This window comes from Acanthaster planci, linkage group LG16 (assembly GCF_054643075.1).
Source record: "Acanthaster planci isolate LZ-2023a linkage group LG16, COTS_SCS, whole genome shotgun sequence".
NCBI classification, from domain to species: domain Eukaryota; kingdom Metazoa; phylum Echinodermata; class Asteroidea; order Valvatida; family Acanthasteridae; genus Acanthaster; species Acanthaster planci.
Genome location: NC_141792.1, coordinates 13143930 through 13164530, shown reverse-complemented (window position 1 = coordinate 13164530; position 20601 = coordinate 13143930). Strand labels below are relative to the sequence as shown.

Sequence of the window (20601 nt, the reverse complement as noted above, 5' to 3'; positions counted from 1 at the left end):
ATATAAGAGAAGGTTTTTGGAGCATTGGAATGTTTCCAGAGTTGCACTTTTGGTTCCTTTTTCTCGTGTTGTGAATGTTGTGAAGGCCCATGAATGAAAAAGTAAAATCGCTCATCTTTCATTTTCGTTTTTTTCTTTTTCATTAAGTACATTCTGCTTATTATTTGATACGTCAACCGTTCGCTGTTCACACCTTACACTACTTCAGCAAAGACCATCGCTTGCTGAGAATCCCGGTTACTGTGTCGTAGGAAATTTAAAAAGATCTCTTAAAGAATGAAAATCCTGAGCAAGTTGTTGCTCTTGGTTGCCTGGTACCGCACGGTGTGTGGGGAGGGACCCGGCTTTGTCATGGAAGAACCCAGGGTCCTCTACTCACAGACTGGTGACGAGTTAGTTCTGCGGTGCACGGCGCCAGAGAACCGAGGGAGCTGCCAGAACGTGTTGTGGATGTACTCCAGTACCGAGTGTACGAGGGAGACGATGGAACTCGTTGGCATCTGTCGCACCATCGTGCAAAGGCCTGGCATAAACATGAGTCGTTTCTCCTTGTTGTACAAAGACGGTGCGTCCAGGCTAAGGATTACTGATTTACAGCTCAGTGATAGCGGCAATTACGTGTGCAATGAGGCCGTGCAACAGGTGCGTCAGAGATGTGCGACTCTACGAGTTACGCAGACTCCAACACCAATATGCTTTGCGAATTTCTCCGAGGTTTTCCAGATTGGCGATCCGGTAGAGTTAACATGTGCTGTCCCTGCGGATTCTCAGTCGGACACGAAACTCACTTGGGTCACTGGCTCATCTGCCCGCAGTCAAATTACCCCACCGGGTTCAGAATGGACAGTGAGGCACACCCTCCAGAGTGGGGATTTCAACACACAGTTCATGTGCATTGCAGGACTGAATTGCATCCATGGACCCAAGTGTACGGTGACTTTGCCAAGCATTACTCCAACGTCCGTAGAGATCTTAGTCTCGGATGGGAAACAGAGGAATGCGTCATTTGAATGCGCTGCACGACCTTTGACCCCAGTAACCTTGACTTACAGTTGGTCAGTCCGAGCTGCGTGCAAAGATTACGCATTCGAGGAAGCAAATACAGAGAGGAAGTTTGAAATCAGCGAGTTTGGTAGGAATCTCCATCTTCAAGATACCAGCGTGTCTGCGTGCATTGTGAACCTGACATGTTCTTGTACCGTCGCTGGTTTGACGCTCATTAGCCAATCAGTTATTATACCACTCGCTGTGAACACATCACAGTCTGGTAACGTCAGCCTTTTTGACCATCACCCAATGCCTAGTGATTCCTGTGATTCTGCGATATATGTGTGGATCAACTTGACACTTGGGGGCGTTGTGATACTCATTACAGTCCTGTGTAACATTTGCAGACGGAGAGCCGGCATGAAAGAAAAAGGTGAAACTGAAGACGCCTTGGTCAGGGAGCTAGACGATAGTGGCTATGAAGTGCCAAAGACTATAAAATCAAGTGCTCCTAACAACAGTGAGTATATGGAGCTTAACCAACGGCCAATCTCACACATATACATGATGCCAGACGATCCCTAATTGCCAAGTATCAGAGAAAACATAAGTCATCACAAACCGCTACTTGTTGGTTGACTCGGAATCCTGTCGGTATTGATTGTCGTTATTAGTATTGACGTTAAAATCTGGGACACCTTTTGGCCAACTGTCACTGACTTTAGACTTCAGACTTGCAGCCCGATGCGGTGTGAAGGTTAATTGGAACCATTTTTTGCCGAGGTTACCCATTTTGAGAATTAAGACCCACTGGAAGACCACTCTTTACTCCTGATTGCAGACATGAACAATACTGTCCCAGCAAGATAGAGATACCTTAGCTCATCATTCCTACTGTAAACTTTACGGCAGTTCAACTTCAAAGATCATTTTCCTAATGTGCTTTTATTGCCCCTTGCGAATTTGCACAGGTTTGAAGTCGGAAGATCTTTAAAGAGTTATTTTCCACAAGCAATTTATGAAGCCATCCTTCACAATTTGAATTAACTTATGTTAAAGACAAATGGAGAACGACAGTATTTCTGAAGCGGAGCTGTTTGCTCGTTCGATAGGGAAACTGCTGTAACATAACGCGTTTGAAGTAGCTAAATGTATACAGCTTCATACATAAGATTAGAAAAAAAAAGAAATTGAAAGTTTGGAAATTCGGAATGCATTACAGCACCTTCTACGGGCTGTACATGTTTCACTTTCAGTACCACGTGTACTATAATCAATTGATCATTTCTCTTTCTTAATTTTCTTTAAAAAGTCCATTCACTGCTAAAAGCGACATTCAGTTCTTTTGTTAAAAGCATTGATAGGTGCCTTGTTTTAAAGTTCATACTAGAATTAGCATAAAACGACCGTTTCCGAGCTGACTTGTATTTGGTAGATTCACAATGGAGCATTCAGATAGATGTCTCGACGGTTGCACTTGAAATTAAAATTCAGTGTGACTGTACCAGGTCACTTAGGGAATTGATCGTCAATTTCCGGGTTTCATAAACCACGGTGGACTCGAGAGAAGAGTACTTTACTGTGCGCACACGTACTTCTATTTCTGACGTTGACCTGGGAGGGATTCGTCAGAGGCTCACGTGGCTCACAGAAGGCTCGACATGGGTACTTTATGTCTACCTCTGGTGTTTCTGCAGTCAATACTTATCGTTTCGTGTGATTTTTCTACAACCCTAAGCACGGCACCGAGGAACCTTACTGTTGCAGTGGGAGAGAGAGTCTTATTTCGTTGTCAGACATGTTCGAATGTGAACTGGTTGTTTTACGACTCTGCGTGTTTGATGATTACAAACCAGACATGCTCTCAATTTATCTACAGAGAGAGTGTAGCAAATGAACGCTTGGAGATTTCATTTGGTGACTGCGTGGGTGAGTTCAGACTTGCCAAAGTACAGATCGGGGACTCGGGGAAGTATGTATGTAAAGAAACCAACGGGGCAACTTCAAAGCACGTGTTTTTGACTGTGATTGATCCACGACACCCGCTTTGTACCTTCGGTCCACCAAACCCTGTAGTGGGAGACTTGGTCAGTTTGATCTGCAGAGTTCCCGAGGACGCACGGGTATCGAGGAAACTGTCTTGGTACTCGTCTCTGGTAAGCCAGGACCAACGATTGCTCCAAGAACCTTTAGTCACTGTGCCGGGGTCGGCTAGCGTCGCTCGCCGTGTACTCAGAGACGAAGACAATTTCGGGCGCTTTAGTTGCGTGGCGGGTTCAGACCTATCGGGACAAAGTTGTTCAGTTGTTCCTTTGCAGGTATCAGTCAGTTACGTCCGAGTTGCGATAGCGAAACAGTACGTCGGTCCGGACGGAGATCTTGTGTTGGAACTGGAGTGCGACTCGCGAGCTGTGCCTCCGATGACAAGGTACATCTGGGAGGTTCGTGGAAATATTCCTGCTTCACGAAACTTGACCACTAGTCCCCTGAGTGCCTTGGCGGCGAACCGAGATGTCTCGGCTGGTAGGACCCTCCGAATCAGCGATGTTGCTTCGTACGGTGGCATTGGGTTGACCGCCAGGTGCTTTGCGGCCAATGACATTGGGCAGAATGTCACCAGCGATCTGTTCGTCGTCTTTACGTGTCGCAACACTAGTGTCGTCACCGATCCAGCCCGCTGCAACGCCGATGAGACCGATGACCTTGACGTCAAAGGGGACGGTTTCTTTGTGGGTTATCTGGCCGTTGTGATCGTTGTTGTTGCCATGGTTACAGCATCAGTTGTCACTCTTGTGATTGTCTACAAACGGTCTTCTCATGCCTTGGAAACGACAGAGCAAACCGACCGGGAAACCAGTGGGACTAATGCACCTGTCCACGCTTCCGGTGCTGCTGGTCACTCAGACAGCGATAAAGAGATGCAGAAATACGCCACCATCCCAGGCCACGAGCTGGTTGGACCGCATGTCCTGTCGTCAGATGAACTCCCCTATCAAATAGTTTCCGAGGGAACGGCTCTCCAAACTGCACCCTACGCAGTCAGCACAGGTGGTCCGGAGACAGAACGACACCCAGCCGCCCCGTTATACGCCAGACCGAACCGATCGGTACATCAGTCCACTCCACCACATGGCGCACAACCTTACGCGGTCATCAGTCTTGAAGGGTAATAGAATCACATGTCTGTTGAATCACACGCTCTCAACTTGTCTCATATAGGTGCGATTTGTGGCCCACGCACTTGAAAGTTGTTGAAGCTTAAAATTCCTATGTCAGGTCACTATTTTGGAAAAATCTACATGAAACTGCAACCTCTAGACAAAGATCAGGGATTTTTGTTTTCAAACTGGTGAATGATTTATTGGGTAGTTTATGTGGCATCATCTTTGCTGGATTCCAACCGTCATTAGCTACCCCTCCTGCAAAAAGTAGAGGGAAGATGTTTGATCTGATGCGCGCCTCGAACGCCATCGAGAGCTGTTGAGGGGACTTTTTAGACGAGGACATCGTGATCTTCTCTGGCAATTTATTTACTGGCCTACGACTCTACACGATGAGAAGTCGATGTACAAACCTTCGCGATAAAAGCTGAAGTGCTGAATGCAACACTTAATGTTAAGTGCGGTCAGTGATAGATCTCTGAAAGTGTTTTAATCCAGCATTTTAGATATAAAATCCAGCACTGGAAGTATTGAAACCAATAGTTGAAGAGTTAATTTCAACGATTGAAGTGTTCGTTCAAGATTTTTTTTAAATTATTAAATTGGCATTTAAAACGTTAAATTAACAGGTTAACTGCTGGATGTAAATTTAAAACGCTGGATTTAACATGTGAGGTGTTGGATTCCACATCACTTTGTAGAGTGCTGGGTTTTAGGCATGATGTATATACATGTAGCTCGGTCCTATGATCGTGGAAAAGCTATTGTCACTAAACACGTATGGAAGTTGTGCATGTTAGACATTTTCCAGATAAGAACTTTTGTTTCACACGGATAAAACGAGAAGACTTTTTGTGCTAGGGCCTATCCCTCCGTAACAAATGCAGTAACCGAAATATGGTTGCCGTGCACAACGGTATTACTTCCGCGGCTATCAGCACAAACCGACTATGTATAAATACGGTAAGCATAACTGTGTAGGATACGATGGAAACCCGGAAATGTCACATTTGAGTTCTATTTTTTCCACCTAGAAAAGTCAGAAAAAGTTGCATCTTGCCGTGATTTTGTAGATTCCTTTCGCTCGTGGTAAGTGTAACCAGTTACAGCGACAATGCTTGTTGTGTCTCGTCTTTAACCTTAAAGAAAAAGTAGTACTCAGGAAATAGCATAAGTCTCCATGGAAGTCTATTGAAATAAGACACAGAGGCCTATTTACTCATTGCGGATTTATTACGGTGAAAAGCAACTAGATTAAGAGCTTAATCATATTGCACTCTGTTTTTCAGGAAACATGACAACAGGCAGAGTGGTAGTTACTGATAATTTGCATAAAAAAGGACTTACAACCTATCGTAATGTGCATTTTCGACGGTCAGGAAAAATCACACTATAAATGAAAATGAGCATGTCCAATGTCGATTGAAAATATACTGAAGTAAACAAGGAGGCAGTGCAAGGTCATTGTAAGTGAAATGTGCATTTTAATTAAACTTTGATGAATAAATCTTGCCCCAAAACCACGCAAGTGTTAACGTTTTTTTCAAGAAATTTGGTTTAGTTTAATTCCGTCTATTATTCGGGCATAAATCAATACCAATTTTTGTATTTAATGCATACAGCTCTTCATTAGCAGATTATCTATGTCAGGCCCTATACATTTCTGCTTAACTTGCTCGGTCTGTTTAGTAGTCTCTTTCTCGTGATCTGTGGTCTCTGCTCATGTCACCTCCTTCCTTATGTCCCCATTCTCAAAAAGCCGTGGCCCCATTCGTTCCGTCTTTCGATTTGATCGCAGTCTCCATTTCGTGATTACTAGCCTTTTCGTCAGTCGCATTTGTAGCCTGTTCAGTTCCTTCTTTGGCATCTCCGTGTCCATTTGAAGCCTCTTCAGCTTCTTTGCTAGCCTTCCCTTCGAGCCGTTTAGCCTCCTCTGTTTTCTTCGCCTCTTTCTCAGCCTTTCTTTTGGCGCGCATTTTGGCAAAGTCAATTTTACAGACCATGCTGTCGTTGGCTTCACCATAGCCCTTACGGCTGACGAGCCAATACGTGTTCATCTTTCCTTTTCCCTGTGTACATAAAAGTAGCAACTGTAAATTTGAAAAGAAGGGTTTTCTTTGTGAAATCGGTCTTTTGGAACAAACGATTATGATTTCAAGAGCTAAAATTAGGTTCTTTACTGATTTGGTTCACAGTTTTCTTTAGAGGAAAAAGTGACTGGGAGTCACTGAAGAGCAAAGTGAGAAGTTGGCACAGACAAAAATTAGAACTCATATCGGTTTTTTAAAAAAATCTGTAGTTGAATGTTTTGGCTTCCATTTCTGTTTTTTACCTTGATATTAATTTCTCCTCTGCACTCCATCTCGTAGGAAACATCTTTCGAGAGAGCTGCATATGTGACGTCACTAGCGTGGATCTTATTAGCTGAATAAAAGTTGAGAAAACATTGCTAACAAAAAGTACATATTAATTACTTATTTGGAGCCTATTACTCCCACTCACAATTAGCCGGAATGTTTGCAATAATAAAATGGCATACATGTACTGAACAGGTTGTGGCAGACGCTGTCAAGCTCGTGGGCAGTTTACGCGACGTTACCCCTTGCGTAATCACTACCATCTGTACACTGTCGTAACGCCACATCTAGATGTAGCCTGTATCATGTCATTTTCTAAAGTGATAACCACTTTCTCTCTTCACTGTAAAATCGGTGCTGTTTTTGAATTCGCACCCGTCTCCTACTTGACGAAGGGTGAAATTTCACTTCTTCCCATTGACACCAGGGACCAAATCATCAGAGTTAAAAATCACTCCAAAGACCTTGGATGAGAAATGGCCTGAGAGTAAATTCGATCCATTCTATCGATACAGGTTGTTAATAATTGAAAATAACACATCCTGTCCATTGGTTAAATCATTTGAAGTGGTGCAGATTTTGCATATTTCATTGATGTTTTTATCTTCTCGTAATGTCGTTTGGAGCAACCATTTCCAATTCTTTCTTCTGTCAGAAGAGTAAATTTTCACTCCAGTGATGGATACCAGGTACAAGAATATTTTAGGATGAAACTCGCTCACTCGAATAGATTAGATTTCTACCTAATTCTCCACTCGAGAGATTTCCTTTCTGAAGGTTTCATTAATCTGGCATTAAAGTAATTTTCACTCAGCGTCCTCTGGTCCCAACTGGTCCGACTATGGTTTATTTAGTGTTTTCTATTGTGTCGCCTTCAGGCCAGAGTTTCCGATGACGCCAAAGACGGAAACAGAGCCCAGGTTTTTTTTTCGGGGGGGGACCTGCGAAAAACTCACGTAGACTGTTTGATTCCATCCTAGATGCAGTGTTGACGGTATCCCCAAACAGGCAATAACGCGGCATCTTAGACCCGACAACCCCGGCCACGCACGGCCCTGTCAAAGCACAAGAACATGGTTAATATTCTGGAACTATAGCCCCAACATTGCCTGGGCCTACAATTCTTCACAATTGCTATCAGTGTTACAACAGATACGAAGTCTAAACCGACAACTGTTAAACCGATACGAGTGTCTCGTGCTGTGATGAGTATTTCTAAATATTAGATGAAAACCTGTTTCACGTTTTGGCTCAAAAGCAAACGGTTTTTGAAAGCGAGGCTCGAATACGTGATACAGTTACGTTAGAAATAGTCATGGCAACATGGCGCACGCGTGGACGCGCGCTCACCGTTGTGTGAATAGAGGGATACTGGGAACGAACACAGCGTGAAATTTAAACGGGCAGCACTTGTATGCTCGTGAATTTCTGTATGCCAATTGTTATGTCAATACAGCCTTGGAAAAATACAAGGGAAACCGTCGCGGCAGAGATTTGTAATCTGATTAGGAAACACGCTTTTAAGGTTAAGATCATCACCATTCGGCACTTTGCTTGAAATTCGATTACAACATCAGACGTACAAAATTACACAAATTGACGTGGAAGTGACAGTGTTTTGTTCACTTTGGTATATAAATTACAGTTTTCTAGACAACTTAAGTATGTCGCTTGTTTGGATACCTTTGTTTTTAGGGAAAAGACAAAAAATTGTGAATTTTCGTGTGAAATTGGCCCACAAATTCGGGGATTTGCCTATTCGTATAGCAGAGACGGTAATTAGATCGCGTCTGAATCTTGTGTCTATAGGCTAGGTCTCGGTCAAGGGTCAAAGGCTCCAAATACGTGAACACTTGCCATGGCCGTATAGCTCTGGAAACCCGTCTCAGACTTGGCCTTACACAATGGCCTGATTACGAGGAGATATTAATTCAAAAATGCTGACATGTGGGTTAGCCATAATGCTTTCAGCCTCTTAAAAACAAAGCTTTTAGCTAACAGGATAGGAACATTTACGGGAAATATAATGAACAGATTACCGTGTAAACTTCTGAAATCTCACTAAAGCCACGCTCTACATTTTGAACCAGTTCGCGCGAAATTCTATTAGGGAATTCGAATTTCTGACACTAGCTCCGGGACATACGGCGATTCCATCAACCTTGATAAAAGGGTATTTATTGCAGCGGTCGATGGGAGCGAGTGCCATCTCCATCGACCTTGCGATGATGCGAAATTGGAATTATTTCACATGGATGGAGCTACTGAGGGTGTGCAATATTGTTGGGCCAACTAATGCCTCTTTGGTGGCTTGTGTCTTTTTGGTGGCTAGTGTAAAACAGCTTCAATCATGTTCCTTAAGACTGCGGATTCCATCTTTGACACAGTTCAATTGTAGTATCCTGACGGTACACTCGAAATACATTTTAAAACGGTTTTAGCGAAAAACAGAGCTCAATATTGAGCTCAACCAGCATATTTGTGCATGACAGTTAAAAGTTATTTTCCGATTTTCTTTTTGTAATTCCTATCTTATGGCTTAAAAAACACCGTACCCATAAAATCATCAAACAGTCATCAGGATCGTCAAACCCAAGAAAATGACAAAACCAGCTTTATAAAAGTGAGTTTATGCACTCCAGTAAGTATGTAAATTTATGTTAATTCGTGTGAATTTTATTTACATAGCTTACTTGCGGTATAAATACACAGTGCTCCACTGAACAGTCACCAAACGTGTCTTTAACAAAGATCTCTGTTTTTCAGCGAAGCATCTTACAGAAACTATTGTGTCATCACGTCATTTTAACATTGCTGTAGTCTAAAAAGGAATGTCGGGGGCAGTCCAGGGATTATATATTCAGTTTAATATGTTTCCACTGTGTATCTGTTACTTTCTGTCAACACGCACAAGTAATTTATATTTTCGTGACGCCCTTTTGATATTGATGAAAGACGTCTCAACCTGGTAATCGTTGGGAATTAGCCCATGTATGAAAAAAAGCGAAGGAAAGTACGTGCTTTATCAGCGAATGGGCAAATAATACGACCAGACCCAACGTGGCTGTAGAATCACTGTGGTTATTTACCGCTATGGGACATCGACCCTGTGTTAAAGGACGGTTCGTTACCTTTCTGTCACTTTGATTCGATTTCAGTGGGCAGAGTTGAATGTATGGGTTCAAGTTTAAGTTTAAAAGTTGGAGTTTGAAGAATTCCTCGAAAGGGTCTGTTGATTTAACTCCTCACTCGTAGGCCAATGTCGTTAGCTAAATTTGTAAAATATGCAACCACCTGTTCATGAAGTTGAAGCCTCCACGGGTATTCGAGGAAGTGAGGTACTCGGATTAGGTCTTTTCATAAGATATAAAAGCATCAAATAAAAACAACTTCATTTGATATAATGGTGACTGCAAGCGACATGTCATTTGCGTCCGTGTAAGGCTTTATAATGAGAAAGGTGCCTTGTCATTATCAAGTTACGACGTCCCTTTGGACTGACACGCCGCACCCACGCAATAGTTCGTGTGCATATGGCGTGGATGAAGCTCGTAAAAATAAGAAACGACTTCGACCTTGGCCATCCTACGGTGTTGTCAGCACTGAGCTACTCGTCCCAATGAAGCAAGAATGCAAAAGATTCTGACAAGCACTAGTACTCGTGTTAAATTTACACTAGGCTACTGTAGTATCTTTTCTGAAGCTCTCGACAGGTAACCCGTTACACGATGTTAACAACACACTGTCTCGCGTTTAACACACGATTTGATATGTAAGGAATATACCTGTATGGATTCCAATGCGTAACTTTAGTTTCCGCTCGGGATCGTGAGGAATTTGCACCTGTCTGATTGCACTGCGCAAGTCCAGAGCCATCGTTGCGATCTCTCCAACGTGTCGCTCTCCATTACGCTGAGGACAACCGCTGACCACCATGTACGCATCGCCAATCGTCTCGACTTTGTACACGTCGTAGATATCGATTCTGGCGTCAAAGCACATGTACAGACGATTCAGCATGTCAACAACCTATGAGCAGACGGTGAAATAAAGGCGCCAAAATATTAACATGGCATAACTTAGTAACACGACTTCGAAAGGAAGCTTTAATGCAAACTGTTTTCAAAATAAGAGTGAGAGACACTCGAATGTCATGACTGAAGTTTTCTTTTTTTTATTCTAGAAAATTAAATATTTGTTGACCAGTTAGTATGAACCCAATGTACATTCTGAATGAGTTGGGCATAGCTTACAAATACTAGGTTGGAGTTTGTAAATAAAAAAGCACTCTCGGTAATTAAAGAAATGGGACATTATGACGTAGGCCGGAGTAGCACTTTCTTTTATGTATGCAGCCCATCCATTGATGAATTAAAGTTTCACTCTTGACTAAATTGTTTTAAGTTACAAAATACTCTGAGGCAGAACTGCAGTCTAGTTAATGCATTTCAAATCGTCGTGCTGACGGGCAGGCTTATAATACATGTTTGTCCAACATTCATACTCCCGTCCATTTGTGAACTTAGTTCAAAGGAGAAATTAGTCTACAAGTGAATGTGACGCCGTCTTGCAGTCCTCCCGTTGAAATAATTTTATATAGATCCATTTCACTCTGATCACATTTGTGTTTCCAAGATTTTCCCCCGTTACTTTGTCGCAGTGGCATCCATAACGAGACGGCACGCTTCTGTCCCGATCCATTAGGATGATCACATTTTCCCGTTTGATTTTGCAAACTCCATTTGGGTGTTTAGACAAAGCCCCCCCCCCACATTTCTCAAATTTACTGGCTCGTTAGCTTCCCCCAAAAATTACTTTTCCCGTTTACATCAATCACATCCTTTCCCTCAATGCAACTGTGATTCGCCTTAATAGATTTACACTTTCCCAGCTGTGTTTTCCTTTGAACTATTGCTACTCGGTTGTCATGAATTTCATTCCCGGGAGTTTGGTCATCAATCTAACGCAATTGCCAACAAAACGAATATGGCTACCAAAGCCACCAAAGTATACCGATTAAATGAAAAAAGCTGAGTCATCTTGTCCGTCATATTTTCATCTTTTCTTTCCAAAGATGTCCAAGAGTGACGTTAAAATTTTTAATTATCTCAAAAACACCGTTTAGTTATACGTGTATTTCTGCAGTTTTAAACATGTAGTTGGATATTCCACAACACAAAATGACCTTTGCAACACATGAATATACTATGCGTAAACCATGTGTCAACAATATAATCAGCCTTTGCTTAGATCGTGCTTGGTGCCTATCGTATCGAATCTTCGAAACTAATCAAGAGAGCGGGCATTTTGATGAGGGAGATTTGCAAGTAAATGTTCAGAGATAGGGAAAATAACCTTGTGGAAGTTGGAGCCTGCTGTTTTCGCTACTCCTGATTGATTTTGCTGTTAGGATACTTGTAATGGGAGGCTCTTGATCACCTGTGCGTCGTTTCAAAGAAACCGTCGCTTTTAAATGTTGTGATATCGCCTCTATCAAATTCAAAACAAATCTAATTTTCCTTGGTGCAATGCCATGTTGTGCCAACGTCTTTGTCTCTTCGTTATCGATCTCCAGGAGGACGAACCAGCTGGGGTTCTTGTGCTCGGTAATTGAGTAAACCTTGACCAGCTCATCCCCTGATCGGCAAGCCGCGTATACATCAACAACCATCCCAAGAGCCCATCAGATCTCTATACTGTACCATACCGTGTCTTCCGTAGGGCTTTCCGAAGAAATTTTGCGTTGTCGTTTTGAAATGTCTTCGAATTTATATTCAAAGACGTTACGGAGCACATTTGTATTACCAAAAGATGGAATCTTGCGTTTATCTTTTCTGACTGTCTCTTCGTATCAATTATATATTTATTCTAGAAATCACATTATGTGAGTATGGATTCAGTGTAAAATAAGTGGTTCACTTTTGCAGACTACGGCTCCAACACAACAGCTGGGAATATTGGCGCATGGGCCATTCGAGCTTTTCCAGGTCTTTTTTATAATTCATTGTCATTCTTCTACGTTGGACATAACGTATCCAAACCTAAATTAAAACATGTCAGTCATGAGATTGTTGATTAATGGAAATGACAAGAAAGTTCCTAAAAGAAGTTGCACCTCGGGATTTGATATAGATTGTTTTTTAGTGAAGTTCATCGAGAAGTACGCATTTAACTGGTTTCCGAAGCGAACTGATCCATTCATATTCAAGATAAGCATGGGTCTGGGGGCTCCGAAACCTCAAGTAGTTGCTTTTGACCATTGAAGGGGCGGGTTTTCACCATCAACTCACCTGCATAGGCGTTATCTGAGCCGAGATAGAGGTGAACCCTACGATATCCGAGAAGAAGATGGTGACACTATCGAAAGACTCGGCGTGTACCTGCCGTTTCTCTCTCAGCTGGTTGGCAACGGAGGGCGGCAACATCTGGTAGAGTAGCCCCTCAACTACCAACTTCTCATGCCTCAGTTCCAAGGTCTTTTCCCTCAATTGGCTGGCATAGTTGTGAATCCAACCAGCCATGCTGCAGGTCGAGTGTAACAACACAGGAAAGGAGACTATCACGAGGATCGTCACCACGAATTCCAGGGCGAGTAGACGGGCTGTTGACTCCATTTTCTCGGTGATGTGCAGAATGATTTCCTCTCGAAGGTCACGTTGAATCTTCAGCAGTGTTTGGAGACTATCAGCTGTGGTTTGAAGCCACTGTGTTGCTTCTGTCCAATTGCATGCACTTTTGTCATTCTCGACTTTGTGCCTCATCACTGACCATTTTTCAGCGACGTTCAAAGAAATATTACTGTTAATATTTTGCACATGAATTAGGAAACCGTCACTCACTGCACGATATGCTATAAATTCTGGTACAAAAATGTCCGAATGTGCAAAAAATATGGCTCCAAAACACCTCTCATTACTCAAGAATTCTTTAGCTTGTGTCAACGAATCATAGCTGATCAACAAGTCTGCCTGTACTAAATTGTTTTGAGCGATTTGTGTTGTCAGTTCTATATTTATTACACCAACGATATTGCTGTAGAAAAGGCAAACGGATTTACTGTTATTTTTCTGTGTCTCACCATGTGCTCTGTGGTCCTTTAAAGTCTGTAGAAACTCATCCTTAGTCCAGTTCAGCTGCTGAAGTGAGTTACCTAGAACACCATCACGCGAAAGGCACTGACGCAAAGCCTGGTCCGTGCTGTTGAAGCTGGAGTAGACAATATCGTCGACAAATCTTGACATCTCGGCAGCATTCTTTGAGACATTGGCGCAATTTTGGCGCCAGGAGCTCCAGAAACCCACCAGGCCTCCTTCCATCTGCAAGACGTGGCTTAACGTTTCTTCGTCAGTGGCGTTGGTCAGAACAGCGTGTGTCGTACGCTGCCCAAACTCCAGGTCGGTAAAGTGTTGAACATCCACAAGTGATGAGAGTATCAGAGCAAGACAAGACAAGGCGCATACCACACTGAGACGCGCGATTTGTAGCTGTTTCCCCCTGTCCGAAGACAAGTCTGTGATGCAGATGGTTTTTGCAAGCCCTTTCTCCTGCTCGATACCCAGAGGTGCCACGCTGTTTTTACGCTCGAAGTCCCGCCTTCCTCTCGGATGTTTGCTCGGTGGGGTTCTCTTCACCTCATCCATCATCATGTTTCCATCTCTTGAAATCGTCGACAGTATCGTCGATATCTCAGGACTGTCCATGCTTAAATGCAGCAAAGTTAGCCGAGCGTTAATTGCATATCTTCATGTTTCCATTAGCAGTTCGGAGATCATTATATTATGCTCAACCTGAGTGGCGAATGTCTGCCCTTCATGTCACGGTGAAAGCTTGGCGATGGTCGCCTCTTTTCGGTTTGATCTGACCTTCATTGGAATCGATATCAGCGTTGATATGAATACCCAATCATCTCGACGTCGTCTGTCGATGTTGCCAAAAGCGCTTCTACCTGAGCGATTGAGACGCTGCGTGATACGTGTGTACAATCTGTCTGCCGTGTCTGCACAGATGGGTCACTTGACCTTCTCACATTCTATGTCATAGTTATAGTTTTCGACCTCGATTGATAATGAAGTGAATAAAAACACAAAGTCAATTTCCGATATCCTCAACAGCAAAGGCAAAGTAAATTAAACTCCAATCTAATAGCAATACACACCTCTATAGCATCCTCCATTCGGTCAGTCTAATGTCGCGTTGGGGGTTTTAACCAATTATCACCACAACGGAGTATGTAAAATCTTGCTTCGACTCGGGAATTTTGTAATCTTCTCGAAAAGACTTTTGTTGTCCTTGGAGTACTGGGTTTATGTTTAATATCTGTGCAGCCGCACAGATGTCATACGTTCCAGTCAATATAAGATGTTACCCTAGCCAGAGAGGGTTTAACATCGTGTCATCCCGTCAAACAGTGTGGAAAACGTACGTATTAAAATCCACGATCGAGGCAAAAAAGGCACATATTGAGATGATTTCTGCGTCTCTTGAACGCATCTCGAGCCAAATTACAAAATCACTGGACCGTTCTGCATGAGTGTTAGTTTCACGCCACGTCAGACAAGTGAATCTGATCGTGTGAAAGATGTACACTTATTCCTTGATCACGTCATGTTTTGTTTGTGTTGGCTTCTAGGGGTCTTCGTTGTGCTGCTAATCTGACACCGTGGTCATTCGTCTTACACCACTGAAGTCTAGTTTGGTGAACCTACTCAATGTTGGCGTACTAAACATCCGATGATAAAGATCTGTGCTCAAGATTTCTTTGGTTACGGAAATATCTTGATCGTTTCAATAAATCACAGCACACTGCTGTCACGTGATTCTGCAAACGTCACATTTCAATTGTTTGCGCATGCGATACTTAATGATCTCTCAGCGGACCGATTACTCTTTCGTTCTGACAGGCAAAGGTCATCAATGATGCATCGTTCTTTCAGGTAGACAAGTAGCAAATTCGTTGCATTCCTCTTTACTTTCCTCTGGCAAATCAAATAATGCTTTTCAAAATGCAATAACAGGAAGGTATCACATCCGTCTGCAAGTAGTTTCCCTGCTTCAATTGGCATTTGTTCAGATGTGGCGTGTACTCGTAAAAGCCTCTGCCAATTGCTGGTGGATCAAAATATTCGATGTATTCAACGCTTGAAATAATTACAGCGAACTCTGGTGCGAGCACCGATTAGACACGTGTCCTTGAGTAGCGGACGTGGCAATGTCCAAGCATATTCACCTTCTGAGAATAATGGGAGTTGATATCAATTTTTTTCAGTAAGCCGGCTTTATTCAGGCGATCAGTGACTTCATCTGCGCTTGAAACCATTCACAACGGTATTGCCCTTGAAACTCAGCCATTTTTACGGCCCTGGATACTTTCAATGTTAGAAGAATCTTTGAAGACACCTTGGGGTTAGTGATAAGAACCGAAAAAGTCAAGTTAGGAGGTGACCGGTGGAGCCTGTGACATAGTTACGAAGTATAATTAACATGTAGACTCCAAAATAGCCGCTGGTTCCACTAGAGTTGGACTTGGTAAGTCTGTGCTGTAACTGTGATCCTAAATTCAACGAATACTGTATATATCAGGGGCGGGTCCAGCTAGAATTTTTCAGGGGTCAGGTCGGAGATTTTTTATTGATGTCGCATTTTTTACGGACAAGCGGAAACGAAGTGATCTGTGAATGATGTATCGTATATCTTTGTATTAGATATATAAGGGGAGCCCTGTAGTTAAACTAGGAACTATAGACGTTTCAAAGTGAAAATTGGAGTGAAGATGTTTCACTCGGATTCATCTAATGCTGTTTCCAGTCGGATTGAGTCATTTTGCACTCGGAATAAAGTGCCTTTCCACCCTCTGAAATTTAGAGAGAACAAGACAAAAAGCAAAGCCAAAACCTGATGAAGTACACAAATGGCGGAAAATCTGCTGAGAGAGAATTGCAGGCAGTCGATCGTTACCAAATTATTTTATCCTTCTTTCCACCTCTATGCGTTGGTATAGTAAAGGCTTTGTGAAACTGTGCATTGCTTTGGTGCCCTGTGTTTAATTGGATCTCATGGGGCATAATTACAGAGTCGTAATTTCAATCTGATATGATGCACAGGTTTTTAATGCGTCTAGCTCAAAACAGACGGGCATTAATGATAAACATTACCCTTGAATAGCACAGACTTCTGATAAATCGCTCTGTCGCGCTGAGCAGTGTTTTGAGCTAAAAAGGAAAGAGGAAAAGATTACGGGACGAGGTACATACACAGGTTGGGTAGATTGTGAGAATTCTTGGAATTGTTTCAACCTTTTTTGTTTCAGAGAAGGAAATGTTTAGGCCCGACGTTATTAATGATTGGAAAGTGTTAGTTAGACATTTAGGAAATAACTGACATGTATTCTAGGAAGCACAGTATAGGTGACAAGAATGGGCCGATGGGTTACAAATATAAAATCGGTTCTGACTTTGCTTCACGATTTCTGTTCTCTGATTAATCGAGAAAACAGATAAAGTGGCAGCATGAAATTAATTGTACAACTAGCAATGCAGGGCACAGATGATCAGACTTTGGGGTGAAAAAAGCAAGACTTAATGTGTGATTAGTTTGTCACTGTGTCAGCTGCAGTCGTTCAAGTCTGTGACAGCTAGGACATCTTTCCCAGTTCAGAAGCGGCAATCCCGGCTGCTCGTCCCACCAGTGAACTCTCAGGCGCTTCATCAGACCGAGTTGTGTGTCTTTCTTCAGGGCAGACTGACTGACTCTGGGACAGTCCCTCGCGGAGAGTACACGGAATGTGTACAGAGCCGCAATTGCTAGACACGTAAGAAACACCGCTAGTGGCAGCTTGGAGCTCTTGTCTGAGGGATAAAGCGGGTGTAATCATTAAAAAAAAACAGTCGAACTAAGAACAAATAAACCAAACAGTAAAACAATCCATACCTTGGCATTTCCCTGGTACCCTGAGCACCTATATACCTAGAGAGCAGACAACCCTACATTAAAATGCAACTTCAATTTCGCACTTTTTTTGTATAGTGGAAATGCAGTGATTTTGATGTCAAAGGAAAGAGAGCTACTTAGCCCGCCCCGTGAGATCGAAGGACGATTTGGCTTGACAGGAAATTAAACATCATAATGTCAGTTGTAGTGGTAACAGGGAGAGTGTCACTGAGCAGAATGAACACAGGTGCATGTCGTGATGAGGTCCACTTGCTGATATGTAAATGCATGCTGAAGTATTAATCACCGCGCTGTCGAAATGACATAATAGTTCTCGCCCTCAGAAAATTATAAAATAGACTATAGAGGTCTCGAGATGTTTCAAAATAGAGTTCTTGAAGTAGCAGTTATACCACTAGATGGTGAGATATGCATTGGCTAATATTAACTTCACCGTGTTTCATATTTCTTTGATTTGGGGCCGATTCTATTATTATCCACATAAATTTTCTGATATACGAAAAGCGGAATATAAGTTTTGAAAGATTTGTATAAGTATAATCATTATCAAGAACGTGATGGTTGCTGCGATTTTTCTATAGCAGTAACTTTTTTTAAACTTTAACATCCATTACTCAGACTTGGAGATAGTATACCTTAAATAAAGTATCTGATAGTTACAAGTATACTTAATTTAAAAGTATATATTACCTTCATAGTATTTCTCCTCTAGAAATACTGTGCACGAATTGTCGTCATCGCCTGCGCCGTGGATATTTGTTGACTGGTGGAAAAAATGATCATCGCAGGGCGCCCTCAGCGTCCACTCGGATAGAAATGCGTCAGCTTTATGTGAAACGTATGGAGAGGAACTTTGATTTCGTCAAGTGCTGAGAATTTTGAAGCCAAACGCGCACGTCAGTTTTGTGATGGAGTGTTGGCGCAACTCTGCAGTGTGTTTCAAATCCTAGATTCCAGGTCTTTCCAATGTCAGACAAATTATTTGAAATTTCACTCAACTCTGATGAATAAAAAAAGGAACCAAAATTTTACAAGTAAACATGCAGAATTACCTTGAAAGACGAAGATGATGACTGTGAAGGAGATTTTTGCTCCCGTCTGCAAAACCATTTTGTTGTTTTGTTTGCCTTGGATCGGTTTGTTCAGCGTTGCAGGCAGACGTGTGTTTTGTGTAGACTACCGAAGTGTGACGTCACTGTGAACCAGAAAGTGCGGTGCAAACGAATGGAGTACGCGCGCGTGTTGGTTCACGCGCTGCCTTTTACACTCTAATTGTGCGCGTGACGTATTCAATTCGGTACTCTTATACGTTCATGTTTGTCATAGCTTTTGTTTTGTTTTTGAAGCACGGTGCGCGTTGTCGCGCGCGAGTCACGTGACGGCGCGGGATTGTGTGTGATCTGTTCATTGTCACGTGTATTATTTTGTCACAATGCAACGAAATGTTCTCTCACCTTACAACAAGGGGGAATTCTATTAAAAAAAAGAAATTAATTTTGTATAATTTAAACGAAACTAGGTCTTGATTTTTTAATTCCTCGACTACACAAATCTTCGTTTTATTCCAAGATTTAATTGAAATTATTTACAAGTCGTGTTCTATAATCTAAGATAAAGCGCTCAAAGATGTATGTCTCTAAAGGTTAACTAATAAGACTCATTGATTTTTTATATGCCTATTTTAGTTTTAAAAATGACGACAACACTTAATTTGATAATAAAAAGGCTGAAAATGGTGCCCTGGTCGTGCACTGTCTTCACTATTCACTCAACTATAATCTGAAAGTTGTTATCATACAGAAAGTATAGTCTTTTCCACACTAAAGATTTGAAGAACGTCGTTTCTGTGACCATATTTCTCATACAATCTTGAAGAATGGATACATTATTCTAATTTTCTTGACATCCAGTCAAAACAGACTAGTAAGAGTACACCTACTCGTCACCTATAGGTCGAAAAAGAGGCAGTCCTGAATTTCAACCAAATTCTCTTCTCTTGCTTCAAGACGTGTAGCATTGTTGAGTTGGCATTCTCCACCATCACTGCCTCGCTTCAGGATATTGAAGGAGCGACATCGAGGCTCAGCTAGGCAGGCCTTGCCGCAATCCACGATACCAGTGACCGGCATGTCTGTCATAATGTGGCGCAGTAAGCACTTCCGAGACAGACTACCGTCTGCTTCGGTCATCGGGCAGAACTTCGCATGAGGACTGTCGCTGACCTTGATGGGGAGCTCACACACCACGTGCCTGGCCAATCCACAGCTCTGGTCATCCCACTGTCCATTCAATCGAACCCCAATCACTCCACAGTCCGCATTGCCCACACCGTTCGGCTGGCCTGCTTTCCAGTTCTCGTACAAACTGTGGTTTCCTCCTTTCGACGGACAGTGGTCCCATTTTCCTTCCTCTTTGATGTCATTGCATCCGATCCACAGACTTACTTCCGGACTCTGATCGAAGGTAGTGAGAAAAAGATCCCATAGGTACTCCTGCTCCCCGGCTGAGTTAGGAACGGCCAAAGCGGCGGTCATCTCTCGGCATGTCTGGTCAGCGCCACGCCAATTCATTCGTTCAATCATCATGAAATAGCAAGACGTACCATAGCGCTGCCATCTTGGAGGGCATATAGAGGCAACGACCAGACCACATCCAACGTTTGCAACCACGAACAAAGCTAACACGAGCCGCATTTTCGCGCTGAAAAAAGGCGACCACACGACGGATTTTTACACTGAAAGTTGAAGAAGCGAAAACTGTAATACGCGTGTCCGCAATTTCTGCTGCAGTGATTAATTTAAGGTCTATCACAATACATGTACCATCATCGTTTAGCTGGTTACTATGGAGCTATTGAGTGGCAGTGGCCGAGCGAAAACCACCAATCACGTCGCGTTTCGGATGTTTACAATTTCATGCTTTGTTTTCCAGCGATTCGCTGACTAGATCAATAATATTCCACTCGATGCTTGTCTTATTTGACAATGGGCACTATTCTTATTACCGCCCACCCTGCCCGATCGATGCATTTGTACTTTAATTGTTTTGAGGTTTTATTACTTGCGCCCTCAACGAGGTAGTCAATAAACCGAAACCTTCACCAGCGATTTTGGTGCAGGCGTCTAATGCCCTTGAACTGGTCTGGCCCT

General features: G+C 42.7%; 4 protein-coding genes across 4 annotated transcripts; 1 reads left to right on the top strand and 3 right to left on the bottom strand.

Annotated features, from left to right (window-relative positions):
• Positions 1 to 400: 400 nt before the first annotated feature.
• LOC147796525 (uncharacterized) lies at positions 401 to 5671 on the top strand. The gene has a single exon (XM_087147458.1). The coding sequence runs from the start codon at positions 2649 to 2651 to the stop codon at positions 4155 to 4157; it is 1509 nt and encodes a 502-aa protein (XP_087003584.1). The 5' UTR covers positions 401 to 2648; the 3' UTR covers positions 4158 to 5671.
• On the bottom strand, positions 5357 to 16421 carry LOC110979025 (uncharacterized). Its single transcript, XM_087147457.1, has 6 exons — positions 15732 to 16421; positions 12796 to 14559; positions 10291 to 10534; positions 7462 to 7560; positions 6481 to 6572; positions 5357 to 6217 (listed from the first exon to the last, which is right to left on the bottom strand). Exons 2-6 carry the CDS (start codon positions 14203 to 14205, stop codon positions 5900 to 5902), a joined length of 2163 nt encoding a protein of 720 aa, XP_087003583.1. The 5' UTR covers positions 14206 to 14559; positions 15732 to 16421; the 3' UTR covers positions 5357 to 5899.
• A 172-nt stretch (positions 16422 to 16593) lies between these two features.
• LOC110979108 (uncharacterized) lies at positions 16594 to 18735 on the bottom strand. Its single transcript, XM_022234648.2, has 3 exons — positions 18505 to 18735; positions 18143 to 18277; positions 16594 to 17349 (listed from the first exon to the last, which is right to left on the bottom strand). Exons 1-3 carry the CDS (start codon positions 18560 to 18562, stop codon positions 17099 to 17101), a joined length of 444 nt encoding a protein of 147 aa, XP_022090340.1. The 5' UTR covers positions 18563 to 18735; the 3' UTR covers positions 16594 to 17098.
• Positions 18736 to 18974: 239 nt separating this feature from the next.
• On the bottom strand, positions 18975 to 20145 carry LOC147796524 (C-type lectin domain family 4 member M-like). Its single transcript, XM_087147467.1, has one exon. It carries the CDS (start codon positions 20143 to 20145, stop codon positions 19399 to 19401), a length of 747 nt encoding a protein of 248 aa, XP_087003593.1. The 3' UTR covers positions 18975 to 19398.
• Between the last annotated feature and the right edge of the window lie 456 nt (positions 20146 to 20601).